Source organism: Hypanus sabinus, chromosome 27, assembly GCF_030144855.1.
Source record: "Hypanus sabinus isolate sHypSab1 chromosome 27, sHypSab1.hap1, whole genome shotgun sequence".
Classification (NCBI taxonomy): Eukaryota; Metazoa; Chordata; class Chondrichthyes; order Myliobatiformes; family Dasyatidae; genus Hypanus; species Hypanus sabinus.
The window spans coordinates 31735081-31749678 of record NC_082732.1 but is presented as its reverse complement, the minus strand read 5'-3'; the positions used below and the strand labels follow the sequence as shown (position 1 = coordinate 31749678).

Sequence of the window (14598 nt, the reverse complement as noted above, 5' to 3'; positions counted from 1 at the left end):
GCCAAGACTGTACACAGTGCTCCATGTGCATTCCAACCAGTGTCCTATTTCTTACTGGAGTGCAAAGTATTTCACTGGCTTTCTTTACGAGTGTTTTTTTTTGTTCTAGTTGCATACTTTCTTTTAAAATGTGTACAATTTGTGTTTAATTTGTTATTCATCTGAATGCTGCTCATATGATGCTTTCTGCCAGGTAAGTTTTCATTGCATTTATTATGTGGACAGTGAGTAGCTGAGTTTGTCATTTGCACAAGTATGGTGAAGCTCAGGTACTGTTGCGAGGAAAAGTTCGTGAACTTTTTGCATTTACCTTGTCTTCTGCATTAATTACTCATAAAGTGTGGTCTGATCTTCATCTAAGTCACAATAATATACAAACACAATCTGCCTAAACTAATAATACACAAACAATTGTACTTTTCATGTCTTTATTGAACACATTTAATCATTCACAGTCCAGGCTGGAAAGAGTACGTAGATCCTTGTATTTAATAATTGCTGAAACCTCCTTTAGCAGCAATAACCTCCACCAAACATTTCCTGTAGCTGCTGATCAGACTTGCACAATGGCAAGGCTGAATTTTAGACCATTCCTCCATACAAATTTTCATTTCATCAATACTTCTGGGATACCTTGCATGAACAGCATAGCAATTGGTTTAAGGGCTGGACTCTGACTTGGCCATTCCAAAACACAAATTTTCTTTTTAAACCATTCTGTTTTTGATTTACTCGTGTTTTGGATCATTGCCTTGTTGCATCTTTCAACTTCTATTAAGCCCCCAGTGATGGACCCTCTATCCTGACATTCTCCTGTAAAGTGGCTTGATACAATTTTGAATTCATTGTTCCCTCAACGATTGCAAGCTGTCCTGAGGCAGCAAAGCAGTCCAAACCATGATGCTTCTTCCACCGTGCTTCACAGTTGGGATGAGGTTTTGGTGTTGGTGTGCAATGCCCTTTCTCCAAACATTGCAGTGTGCATTTCTGCCAAGAAGTTCAACTTTTGTCTTATCTGTCTCCAGAACATTGGCTCAGAAGCAGTATGGAACATCCAGGTGGTCTTTTGCAAACTTCAGATGTGCAGTAATGTTTTAGTTTTGGAGAGTAGTATTTCCTCCATGGTGGCTTTCCTTGAATATCATTCTTGTTCTGTGTTTTTGTTATAGTGGACATTTGACCAGAGACCTTAGCAAGTTCTAGAGATTTCTGCAGGTCCTTTGCTGTTACCCTTCGGTTCTTTTTCACCTCCTTCAGCATTGCAGGTTGTGCTCTTGGTGTGATCTTTGCAATACACCTACTCCTAAGGAGAGTAGCAACAGTACTGAATTTCCTTCATTTGTAAACAATTTCTCTTACTATGATGAACACTCAGGTCTTTAGAAATACTTTTGTGGCCTTTTCCATCTTTATGCATGTCTACAATTTTCTAAGGTCCTCTGAAAGTTGTTTTGCTCAAGGCATGGTGCACATAAACAGATCTTTCTTGAGAAGAGTAGGCTCTGACTTTGTGACTTTTCTTTAATAGGGCAAGCCACCTCTACAACCCATATCTCCAATCTTACCTCATTGATTGGAACACCTGACTCCAAATAGTTTTTGTAGAAGGCATTGCTTCAGAGGTTCACATACTTGTTTGAACCCAGACTGTGATTGTTTAAATGGTGTACTCAGTATTGATGAGAAGAAATACAATTGTTTGTGTGCAATTAGTTTAGTCAGATTGTGTTTGTCTATTAATGTGACTTAGATGAAGATCAGACCACATTTAATGAGTGAGTAATGCAGAAAATCAGGTAATTGCAAAGGGTTCTCAAACTTTTTCTTGCAACTGTACAGTGATAAAAGATGCAGCAGCATCACAGGCAAAACACAATATAAATGATACAAGACTGTAAAGGGAAACGAACGACTGTATTACAAGAATTTAGGTGCAAGGAAAGTCAGAGACTAGTTGATGATAGAGGTGTAACTTTGCTGAAGAAGGCGTAGGTTTTTGAGGTTCGTTCAAGAATCTGGTGATTGTAGGAGTAGTAAACAAAAGTAACAAACCTGAGTAATTTGAAGATTGGAAGTATTTAATCCTGCCTCAAAATTGAAGATATACAAAGTATGACCTTAGAGAAGGTCCCTCCATGCTGGACAATTTTTTGCATACCTTTTGTATTGTATTCAAGCCATATTGCTCAGGCACAATGCTAGCACATTGCATTGTTCAGTAGTGTTCTAGGTTCTTTCAACCACCAGCATTACAAGTTTATCTGCGGTGTTGCTTTTGGGTGTATCTAGGCAAGGAGCTACACCTGTCACAGATACAGCAACAGGATAATAGATGTTCTTTTTTTTAAAAAAATAGCAAAATTAGAGTAGAAGTTTTAAAACTAAATGGAGAGGTGACATACCCGAGATGTCTCATCCATAGATAAGTATAAAGGAAAGTCCAAGACACAAAAATAAAATTAGGTCAGTATCGTGGAGAGTTCTTTTGACTTTTGGAAAGACAGATTATAATGCCTTTATAGTGCATTTCTCAGGACAGTATTACAAAGATTGGTGAATTTCATTATATGTGTCAACAGAACAGGTTTAATGAACTGAAGAGATGTGGCAAGTCCATCTGCCTTAGAAAAATGGAGGAAATATCCATTTTCAGAAATAAAAACACTAAGGAGGTTATTGTCAAACATGCACGAGTGCAATGGAAAAACCTACTGCAGTAGCATTCACAAGAAGCGATCACTGATTACAGCCTTGCCAAGGGCTCACCTTGTACCGTTGAATTCCATCCAGCAACGGCTACAGGACAGTGATAAATGGACACAAGTGCTATCAAAAAATCCACTCGGTCAGATGCAACCTACTGTTGCAAATACATGCTATCTTTGATTAGCTCACTCTAGTCTCTGATAGATTCATCAATAACATCAGCTGGAGACTTTATTCACTGAACAGTTGCCACTTGAAGACAACTGTCATGAGTAGGCGTGCAAGTGAGAATAAAATGTTGTTTACATCAGATTTTTTTTCTTGTACCGTAGAAGCTACAAAACTATCAGATTATCATTGAAAGGGAAAATATGCTGAGGATTATAAAAAGAATATTTCCTGCAGTTGATTTGATAAACTTTACTCATGATTTCACAGGGCTGGTTTCAGGGTTGCTATTAAACCACCTGATATTCCTAAAGTAGTTCTGAAAACATTTGATCTCAAAAGATATTGTGCTTGGCATATCTAAAATAGTGGTTACAGTGATTTCAGAATATAAGACCCACAACAGAGTTTTCTCTTGTAAAAAGACACAGTAGCATACTGGTTAGCGTAGTGGTTCAGTTCTGCTGCTGTCCGTACGAGGTTTGTACCACCTTTCTGTGACCACATGGATTTCCTCCAGGCACTTTGGTTTCCTCCCACATTCCAAGACGTATACCAGTTAGTAGGCCATATGGGTTTAATTAGGTGGCGTGGGCTTGTTGGGCCAGAAGTGTATGTAACTAAATAAATAATAAGAAAATAAGCCAGGATGGAACTACTGGTGATAAGGCAGCGCTGCAGTGTCAGCTATAAATTTATGCAGAACAGGAGTGTCACAAAGATATAGTTGGTAAAAGTGTCGTTACCAGGGTCCCTCCTGTTGCTTCAGGTGGATGTAGTATTCCCTGGTGCTCCACTGAGAAGTACAAGGGAGGACTGTATATCCTAGTGTCCTGACCAGTAATTATCTATCAGCAAAAACACAATGGGCATATTTGGTCAGCCTTTGTAGTCCTTGCCTCTTACCTGGTCAGGATGACTCACTGCAACTGTCCATCTCAGTATTAGCAGCAAATGTACTTCATGTGATCTTTAGAATATCACAGCCTTTGACAGAGGACAATGTCAAGGAGGAGTTTTGTCTTTTACAAAGTCTTTTGAATAGTTTTAAAATGTTACTGGTGGTTTTTTTATTTAAATCGTTTTTTAAGTGCCTTACTATTTTTATCCTCTGCTCCAAGCTATGCTATCAAGTGTATGTGGAGTGCAATTGTCTACAAGGTCCAGATTGTCAAGGCAGATTTGACTACCTGAGGGATCCCAAAGTGTCTGGATTCTTGTGATGTGCCAAAATCTAAACGTGAAAGTCTGCAGATGCTGGAAGAGCAAAGCATCACACCAAAGTGTTGGAAATCCAAACCCACCTACCTGGCTTCACCTAACACCTTCAAGTTATTCTCCTTCCCCTCCCCCTACCTTTCTACTCTAGCTCTTCTACCTTCCTTTTCAGTCCTGAAGAAGGGTCTCGACCCAGAAGGTTGACTGTTTATTCATTTCCACAGATGCTGCCTGACCTGATGAGTTGCCCCAGCATTTTGTGTGTGGTGTGCCAAAATCCATCACTCTGAGTGGCCTGAGTTCCCAGATCACCTGCATAAATTTGGGACTTTCTTTCCTAAAACTAGTGGAACATGGGTTGTTTCCTTAAGAACTACTGTCTACATGCAGCATGACTTGGCCCAATGAAGGCAGATGTTCTGGTCATTACCATTATGCTTTTTACAGGACCTAGCTGTGTGCATTTTGACTGTTGAGATTCCTGAATGCATTACCATTCAAAAGTATCTAGTTGCTGTAAAGCAGAAGTTCCCAACCATTTTTATGCCATGGAACCCTACCATTAACCAAGGGGTCAGTGGACCCCAGGTTGGGAACCCCTGCTGTTAAGGGTTTTGTGATGTAATGAAGTCATAGGAGGCTTTATGTACATGTTGGTTTGTTTTATTTTGAAGTTCTAGCTTCACAGCTGCTAGTAAATATTTCTTTTTCTTTCTTCTCCAGATGATGGACCTGCACTACCGACGAAGCAGAATGAAGAGTTTAGACCTTTTATAAGAAGGCTACCAGAATTCAAGTTCTGGTAAGCGATTTGTAGACAAAGATAATGTTCCTCTACAGTGACATTGGTACCAAACCCAAGTAATTGCTTTTCCCTGCTTCATGCTATCTGTAATCTGGATTATCTCTTCCAGTGATCTAGTAGGAGAATAGAGGCACAAAATAATTGAGGACTTCTAAAGCTGAAGTGGATCTGGTAGTCAAGTTAATCTGGGTTAGCCATCATACTTTGCATTATGAGTTGAGGTTATTAATGTATTAAACTGCTTCTGATTTGATCATGGCTAGGAAGGAAGAAGTGCTAGGACATTTCCATATTTCAGGAAAAGCATTGTGATAACTTTCGACTGCGAAAAAAATAGTACCTTGCAGATTAATATAATTACCAGCAGTAGGGCAAGTCAATGGATACACTTTGCAACTTGGAACAGGGCATTGGTCCAAAATATTACTTGTTGGTAAGGTTTGAGGTGACAAAGAGGAGGTGTACAGGAGTGAGATGCATTGGCTGGTTGAATGGTGTTGCAGTAACAACTTCGTACTCAACTCTAGAAAGACCAAGGAATGGATTGTGAACTTCAGGAAGGGGAAGTTGGGTGAACATGTACCAGTCCTCATTCAGGTTGGCAGTGGAAAGGATGAGTTCCTGGATTTCTGTTTCTCCACGTGCTTATTTAATTTTCCTTGAGTGCGGGCATCCAAGCTATCTGCCTTGAGCACTCTAGGTTACACATTGGAATAAGGACAAAAGGTTCAGGGGAACCAAGGGACTGTGGCAAATTGGATTCCAGATTGCTTTGGTGGAAGTAATAGGTAATGGTTGCTGTGTGCTTTGGAGACAAGGCAGCTGTTACCCATTGGGTTCAGCAGGATGAATACATCATGTCCCAATATTTGTAATGTCCATTAATGATTTAGATCTGAATATTGGGGATATTATAAAGAAATGTGTAAATAATGTGAAAATTGGCTCTGGGATTGATAAGGAGGAAAGCTTTAGATTGCTAGAAGATTTGGGTGGTCTGGTTTGTTAATTGATCAGAAATATGGCAAATAGAATTTATTGCAGTGAAGTAATGGACAATAATTGGAAGGATGTTGAATGATGCAAAAAGAAGAATGAGATTAAGCCATGTGCACAGACCCTTAAAAGTGTCAGTGCAGTTTAGTAATAAGCTCCAGAAGGCAAAATGATACTACCCTTTATTAATCATGGCATAGAGCACAAGAGCAGGGATGTTATACCAAAACTATATGTAACTCCTTTTGGGCTACAGCTTACAGTGATGATGTTACCAGGAATGTAGGGATGGAAAAGATAAGGACAGGAAATGGAAGTACACGAGGGAAATCTTTTACATACCTGCTCTCTTCTAGGTCAGATATCTTGATGTGGAAAAACATTGTCATTCCTTTATCATCTGAACATTGGACCTCTTTCAGCCATCACCTCTGTGGGTGCTACCTTCACAAGAAGGTCTGCAATTGTTCAAGATCAGCTTCTTTAGTAATTAATAGGAATCAGCAATAATATGCTGATCTTGGTTAAGCTTACATCCTGTAAAATAAAAATGTAGGAAAAGTAAATAAATTGCTAAGGAGAATTTTATTACCCTGAGTATGATTTGGGTCATTGAATTTATGCACGAGAGATCTTTAGCACGAACTGTCTCTTCCAGTTTATAAAGGAACAACTGCCTGATATAATTTTGCCTTCTAATGTAGGTATTTAGCTCAACAGATCATGGCTCTTATATTACTTACTCATTCAAATACTGTTTAAATGTAATTGTTTCTGTTACTACAACCCTTACCGGGCAGTAAGTTCCAGATCCCTATACTTCTTTGGGTCCTTATCTCTCTTCTAATCCTTCTACCAGTTACTTTAAATTTGTGCTATTTGTTCTACTGACTCTAAGAGATATGGGTTCTTCCTGTTCACTCTTTCTAAGCTCCTTATAATGCTATACCATTCAATATATCCCCTCCAAGTAAATATCTCCCCTCCTTTGTTCCAAAAAAAGTATCCTAGCCTACTTGATCTTTCCTCATAGCTAAAGGTCACGAGTTTGTAAGATACTATCAAAGTAACCTTTGGAAAATAATTGCAGTGCATTTTGTGAATGGTACTTCAGGCATCATTCACCAGTTATGGAGGGAAGTAATATTTTAATTACTGATAAAGCAAGCAGCTTTGCTCTTATCAACTTTCTTGGCTCATATTGAAGCTGCATATATTTGGGCAAATGGAAAGTATTCTGTCACTCTCCTGATTCAAGGTCGGTGGTTGCTAAATGAACTTGAGGAAGTCAGCATTTCAGTCAATTAGTGTGCAGTACCTGACTCTAACATGCTCTTGTACTTTATTTTACATTATTTTTACATTTATTTTGCATGGTTGCCGAGAAGTGAGCTACAGAATGTTGATCATGGTGGGTTTGACTCATTGAGAGGAAATGCTTAATTTTCTAAGGAGGTATAATGGAATTTAAATGTTGAGCATTCAGTGAATAACCACTCGTTTAAGCTTGCGAAAGGAAGGTCATTAAGAAAGTAAGTGAATATAGTTGGGGTAAGGACACTGCTGGGAAAATTCTCGTGATAAATCCTGGGCAGAAATGGCTATCCCCCATCAGCTGTGTCCACCATTGTGTGAGTGATGGTAACCAATGGAGCTATCTTGTTGATTCCGCTGACTTTACCTTTACCAAGGTTTGGTCAAATTCTGCTCTCATATCAAGAGAGGTTAGAATAGTACAGCACATTACAGGCCCTTCGGCCCACAATGTTGTGCCAACCTTCAAGCCCTGCCTCCCATATAACCCCCCCCATTTTAAATTCCTCCATATACCTGTCTAGTAGTCTCTTAAATTTCACTAGTGTATCTGCTTCCACCACTGACTCAGGCAGTGCATTCCATGCACCAACCACTCTCTGAGTGAAAAACCTTCCTCTAATATCCCCCTTGAACTTCCCTCCCCTTACCTTAAAGCCATGTCCTCTTGTATTGAGCAGTGGTCCCTGAGGAAGAGGCGCTGGCTGTCCACTGTGTCTATTCCTCTTAATATCTTGTACACCTCTATCATGTCTCACTATTCTGTATGTTTTCACTATTTTGTATGTTTGAACTGTGACTTTGAGATCTGAATGAGTAGTCTAAGCAAAACAAAGTCAGAATTAATGAGCAGGTTATTGGTTAGTGTGATGGATGTTACAGTGCCTTTAAGAAGTATTCACCCCTCTTGGAAGTTTTCATGTTTTATTGCTTTACAATGTTGAATCACAGTAGATTTATTTTGGCTTTTTTTGATACTGATCAACAGAAAAAGACTCATGCCAATGTGAAAACAGATCCCTACAAAGTGATCTAAATTAATTACAAATATAAAACACAAAATAATTGCTTGCATAAGTATTCACCCCTTTTAATATGACACACCAAATCATCACTGATGTAGCCAATTGGTTTTAGAAGTCGTGTGATTAGTTAAGTAGAGATCACCGTGTGCAGTCAAGGTGTATTTATTGATTATAGTAAAAATACACCTGTATCTGAAAGGTCCAACTGCTGGTGAGTCAGTATCCTGGCAAAAACTACACCATGAAGACAAAAGAACAAAGCAAATCTAAGCAAATCCATGAAAAGGTTATTGAAAGGTACATGTCAGGAGACGGATGCAAGAAAATTTCCAAGTCACTGAATATCCCTTGGAGTACAGTTAAGTCAATTATCAAGAAATGCAAAGAACATGGCACAGCTGTAAATCTGCCTAGAACAGGTCAATCTCAAAAACTGAGTGACACTGCAAGAAGGGGTCTAGTGACGGAGGCCACCAAGAAACCTGTGACAACTCTGGAGGAGTTACAGGCTTTCAGTGGCTGAAATGGGAGAGACTGTACTTACGGCAACTGTTGCTCAGGTACTTTACCAATCACAGCTTTATGGGAGAGTGACAAAGAGAGAGCCACTGTTGAAAAAACTCATATGAAATCTCCGCTAGAGTTTACCAGAAGGCATGTGGGAGACTCTGAAGTCAGCTGGAAGATGGTTCTATGGTCTGATGAACTCAAAATTGAGGTTTTTTGGTCATCAGACTAAATGCTAAGCCAAACACTCCATGTCATCAAACATGCACTATCCCTACTGGGATGCTTCACTGCAGCAGACCCTGGAAGGCTTGTGAAGGCAAAGGGTAAAATGAATGCAGCAAAATACAGAGAAATCCTGATGCAGTCCGCAGGAGAAAATTTGGGAGAAGATTTGTTTTCGAGCAAGACAATGACCCCAGGCATAAAGCCAAAGTTACACAGGAATGGCCGAAAACCAACAAAGTCAATGTCCTGGAGTGGCCAAGTCAGAGTCCAGACCTTAATCCAACTGAGAATTTGTGGTTGGACTTGAAAAGGGCTGTTCACTCATGATCCCCATGCAATCTGACAGAGCTTGAGTGGTTTTGTAAAGAATAATGGGGGGAAATTGTGGTGTCCAGGTGTACAAGGCTGATAGAGACCTATCCACACAGACTTAAGGCTGTAATTTCTGCCAACGGTGCATCTACTAAATACTGACTTCAAGGGGGTGAATACTTATGCAATCAATTATTTTGTGCTTTATATTTGTAATTAATTTAGATCAGTCTGTAGAGATATGTTTTTACTTTGATACAAAAGAAGTTTTTTTTTCTGTTGATCTGTGTCAAAAAAGGCCAAATTAAATCCACTGTGATTCAGTGTTGTAAAAAGTACTGTAAAACATGAAAACTTAAAGGGGGGGGGGGGGTGAATACTTTTTATAGGCATTGTACTATCATTATTAATAACGCCAACCATCATGTAACTAATGATTGTGAGTAGTCTATCAGGTGGTCATTTGATGAGATTGGATTCTTGCATTTGTTTTTGTGAGCTCCTCATGCCTGAGCAGTTTACTGCATTATCAGCTTATTCTCTATCCCATAAAATAATGGTAGAGACTTAAGGAGGCCAGGATGGATTATCCACACAACAGTTTTGGCTGAAATTGAATGTTTAAGCCTTGTATTTTGTACTTAAATTCTTAATTTTGCCATCAGTACCCACTACCATTCACAATGCTAAATGTGACAGAACTTCATGCGATCAATTGAATAGGTCATCTTGTTTTGGCTGTTGTTTGCTGTTTTAACCAGTCCTATGATATAATTTTGCATGCTGTTTTTGCATGAAACTGCTGCAAGTAGCAGTTATGGAATTTAAACTCTTAATAAATTTGGAATTTAAAAACCAGTTTCAGCAGTTCTGGTCACAGAACTAAGTGTTATAAAAAACATACCTGGTTCACATATTTGTTATGCAGGCTAACCTACCTAGTCAGGTTACTATGTGACTATAAACCCATTTTAACTGCCTCGTAGAAACCATTCAGTCAAAGGATAAAACTGGACAGACCACCCACCATTCGGCTGTTATCTGACATGGCATAGTTGCTCTCAGCCCAATTAATGTTGTAAAATCCTCCTCACAGACATCTGAGTAATGACAAGTTTAGGAGTGCTCTCTAACAAGTTGAACACCAGCCTGACATGGGTGAGTGTGACTTTTATTCCTTGATCATAATCATTGATAAGACAGACCCACTTACAAGAGGTACAATAGAGTCCAGGTCAGGAGGTGTAGTTCAGGAAGCCTTCAACTCCAAAACCCTGAGGTCTCATGGCATCAGGTTATTCTCCCTCAGCTAATGAGTAGTACATCTCCACTTCCTGTAAAACTTGGATGAAGCACTTATAAGAACAAAAGTAGTTTGATTGGGGGCACCAGTTTCCATACTCTTGTGGCTTGGTAGCATTATTATTGATTGAGCTGCCCAATTTCTGAAGGATACTGCTGTACGATCAGGTCTGCACAGATTCTAAATGAGTCAGCATAAATCAAGTGGATGTCATCCTCATCGTCTACCTTTGGCAAATGAATCAGTCCAAGATGCGTTTGTGGAGACAAAGTCTTGTCTTCATACCTGGTAAAAACCTCCACATACAGTGTGATACTGCCATTGTGCTAAGTGGAACAGATCTGGCAGCTTTAACTGGGCATCTGTGTGGCACTGTGCACCATCAGCTGCAACAGAAGAGTATTCCATCATAATCAGCATATCTGAAACTTAAAGTGCCAGTGTAGTGAAGCTACAACACAGGAGTACATATGTGTTAAACAGAATGCGATAGGCAGAACAAAGCAATATCACAGTTAACAAATCAAAGCTCTGAAATCCTGTCAATCTATGTCAGCTTCCTCCTGAAAACCTACCTCACATGAATTAGTCTACAGTAATTTAGATTCATCTGATAAATCCTGGTATTTTTGTTTTTGTTTTCAGGCACTCTGCTACAAAAGGAATAATAGTAGCCATGGTTTGCACATTCTTTGATGCCTTCAATGTGCCCGTTTTCTGGCCAATTCTGGTCATGTACTTCATTATGCTCTTCTGTATTACCATGAAGAGGCAAATTAAGGTAAATCAATTATTTCTAATTCATCATTATAAACACATTGCATACCTCCAGAACCAAGCTAGCAACAAAATCACTGCTGTTTACTCAGTCCTGTGGGGCTAAGGATGAGATCTTTATTTTGTGGAGGTTCTCAGTGGCTTTGACTGCATACCTTCACATTTATAGTGCAGGGTGAGTTCTGGGAGCAAACTTGCTGCTTAGTAGTATAGCCTGTAGGGATATGTGTCATAAATCTGCATCATGGGCAATTAAAAATTTCATGTACGGGAGTCCTAAACTACAGCTGTAAGACAATAAACAAATTCTAGCAGAACAATTAAGTCAAGGTAGCACTGGACTTACTAGAACATTCTGCCTAAAAAAAATTTGCTTTTCTGGATGTTGTATGTTTTAGTGCTTTGTGACTTGTAGAGAATTAAGAGCCAGTTTCTTCACAAAGAAACCCTGCAGCAGTTCAGATACTAACAGCACCTGTACGCCTGCGTTGGCAACTAAGACTAAGACTAAGACTTGGGTCAGCTGGGACCAAGCCACGTTGTTGGGTTAGATGGGGGATGTCAACTCAGTCCCATTGGTCACAGCCTTGGTCTGTGCTAAGCTGATTCTACAGTCTGAGCGTCTGGTACCGTAGACTTGTATAGAGAAAATTGGAAATCAAAAATGAAAACAACCATTTGGGAGTATTGCTCTGGGACTGATGATGAAAATGTGCACATGGCATGACAAATTCTGGAATTAATCAGAAGATTAGGTATCATCTACAGGGAGAAAATGATTCAGGTCTGATGCATCTTTAAAGTAGATTTTCACAGTCTTCACTAGCTTGTCTTTGAAAAACTTTCTGAAAGTCACAAAATTGATCTTTGATAACATTGGAAGGGACTGGTCTGAAGAGGTTTTGAATGGTATTTGATTATCATGTGACCATTGTCTCTGGAATGGATGGGGTTCTGTGTGAAAAATTGTTCTGAGATGCCAGTCTTGTCTTAATTTCTCCTCTGTCCTTTTAAACAGCACATGATCAAGTACAGATATCTACCATTCACGCATGGGAAAAGGATATACAAGGGGAAGGAGGAATCCTCAAAAGCATTTGCCAGTTAGAGAACATGCTACTTGGCACTCCAGGATTATTTTCTCCCGCCTCTTTACATATAAATATTGGACAATAATCGCAAGTCACGTGACTTTATTATTATCATGTTTGGTCCAACCTCTCTGAAGGGTACATTTTAGAAGGTGATTTAGTTTTGAGATTATCTTTTGGCGCTGAGACTTTGTCTTTATAAAATACAAACACTTTTTCCTGACCATTTTGATTTAATTTATAGGTGACTTCATTGAAATCTCTCTTTTGATTGTATACTGTATATGCCAGTTGCTTCAAATGTACTTTCATTTGTGTCATTTGGGAGAAAAAAATTAAAATATCAACCCCCCCTCTCCTCTTTACTAAAATAGATTTTATTTCAAAAATATGATTACCCAAATTATAGAAGCTTTTGGCAAGATACTGTTGCAGTATTATGATACAATGTTGAATAGTTGGATAAGGCACAGCTCTCTGCTTCATTTACAGGTCCTAACAAGGTATTGAAAGCTTTCATTATTGAGGTTGGGGTTAGGGTGAGAGGGTGATGGGATTGGTGAATCCAAGTTACAAGAAGAGTGAGGTAAACTTCGCAGCCTTTGAAAGCTGAATTGTAGGAATCAAGCAATATGAGATCCCTTTCTCCTACCATTTTAAATCCAAAATTTTAAAGAAATTGACATTTAGATACTATCATTGAACTTTAAATCTATCAGGCCAGATATTAGTAATGGACAATAAATCAAATGTTATTAAAATTTTATAATATGTACTCAAGATTCTGAGCTTTGAACTTGGATCTGTAACAACTTCCAAGGTCCTTGTTCCTGGGAAGTGACTTTGTTCTGTTCCTTAAGCTACTAAAGCTATCAGCTTTCACATATACCAGCAGGAGGTGGTTTAAGCTTCATCAAAGTTCCAGTATTGTACTTGGAGACAGCTGTGCTCACAACAACTCACAAGCTCACTGTCAGGAAAGGAGTGGATTGCAACATGAATGCATGCTCCTAAGGGGTTAGAAGACTGAAATAACAAACTATCAATGTTCTTGAACTTTTGGCATTTAATTGGCCTAATCACTGGGACTCTGAGGTAGTAGTTGAGTAAGATGGTGGAATAGGGCAATAGTATATATAAATAGGTTGTGAATGAGCAGTAAATCAGGACCGTTATTGGATTAAGCATTTGAAATGAAACTCCAGCTCTCTTTGGGAGTCTGTTGCTGCACCGTTGGTTGAAAAAGCACTAGGGGGTGCTCCTGGTCTACACAACAGCCAGAAATGCCGCCTGTAATCTGGTGATTGCCGAATGGAAAGTACATACCCATGAGTTTGTGCTGTTTTTGGCCAGATGAGGCATGTGTGTGATGCCTGGCAACTTGAGTTGATCCATTTGATCATCGATGATCTAGTAGACCAACATCTTCAATTCAACATATTCAGGAAAATCAGAGTTTAAAATGCAGCTGATTGTTCTATCACCTTGTATGACTTTTGAGCTCATGACCCAGGATCAATGAGTTTTCCTAATTTATACCTTATTGAACAAATAGGTGTGTGTGTCTATGTATGTGTAGGGTGGTATGCATGTTATTCTCTCCTCAGTGTGTATAATTTGATTTAAAGCAGGGTTAAGATCCCAGAATATTTCTGGAGTTTATATTTAAAAGTATGAAAAACAGTTCAATGCATACCCTTTCAGGATTCTCATTGTCTATGTTAACTATATAAAATGTGCATGTTGAACCTTGCTTATCACCTGTGAAACATGTCAAAGTCACCCACAACCTAAAATTTTCAGATTTTATTTACCATATTTGAAGGAAGGTTCAGTATGTTGCACAGATCTAAGGCGTGCTCGTCTAAAGGGTGTACTGCAAAGTTGTGAGAGCAAAATAATACAATGTGCCCAGAGTGTTTATACAGAAGTTGCAAAGTTACTATTAAACTTGACTTCATATTAAAATGTCGAATCTCGTTTGTCACCAATGGATTTGGATTGTTTTTAATGTTGTGTTGTATTTAAAGGACAACAATCTTTTGGGAAATTTAAAATCCCACCATTAAATTTTTCCACATTCTCATTTTTGCCTGGCATTCCTTTCCTCACCTCCACACCTCACATTTTAGGATTTGGTGCTAAAAG

General features: G+C 39.0%; 1 protein-coding gene across 2 annotated transcripts in view; it reads left to right on the top strand.

Moving 5' to 3' along the window:
- rer1 (retention in endoplasmic reticulum sorting receptor 1) overlaps positions 1-14536 on the top strand; it is a 36295-nt gene extending 21759 nt beyond the window's left edge. For both annotated transcript variants that reach the window (XM_059952168.1, XM_059952169.1), the window contains 3 exons: positions 4816-4894; positions 11228-11363; positions 12378-14536. In XM_059952168.1, coding sequence (XP_059808151.1) covers positions 4816-4894; positions 11228-11363; positions 12378-12467 — 305 coding nt within the window. In that variant the 3' untranslated portion in view covers positions 12468-14536. The remainder of the gene's footprint in view (positions 1-4815; positions 4895-11227; positions 11364-12377) is intronic.
- Positions 14537-14598: the final 62 nt, after the last annotated feature.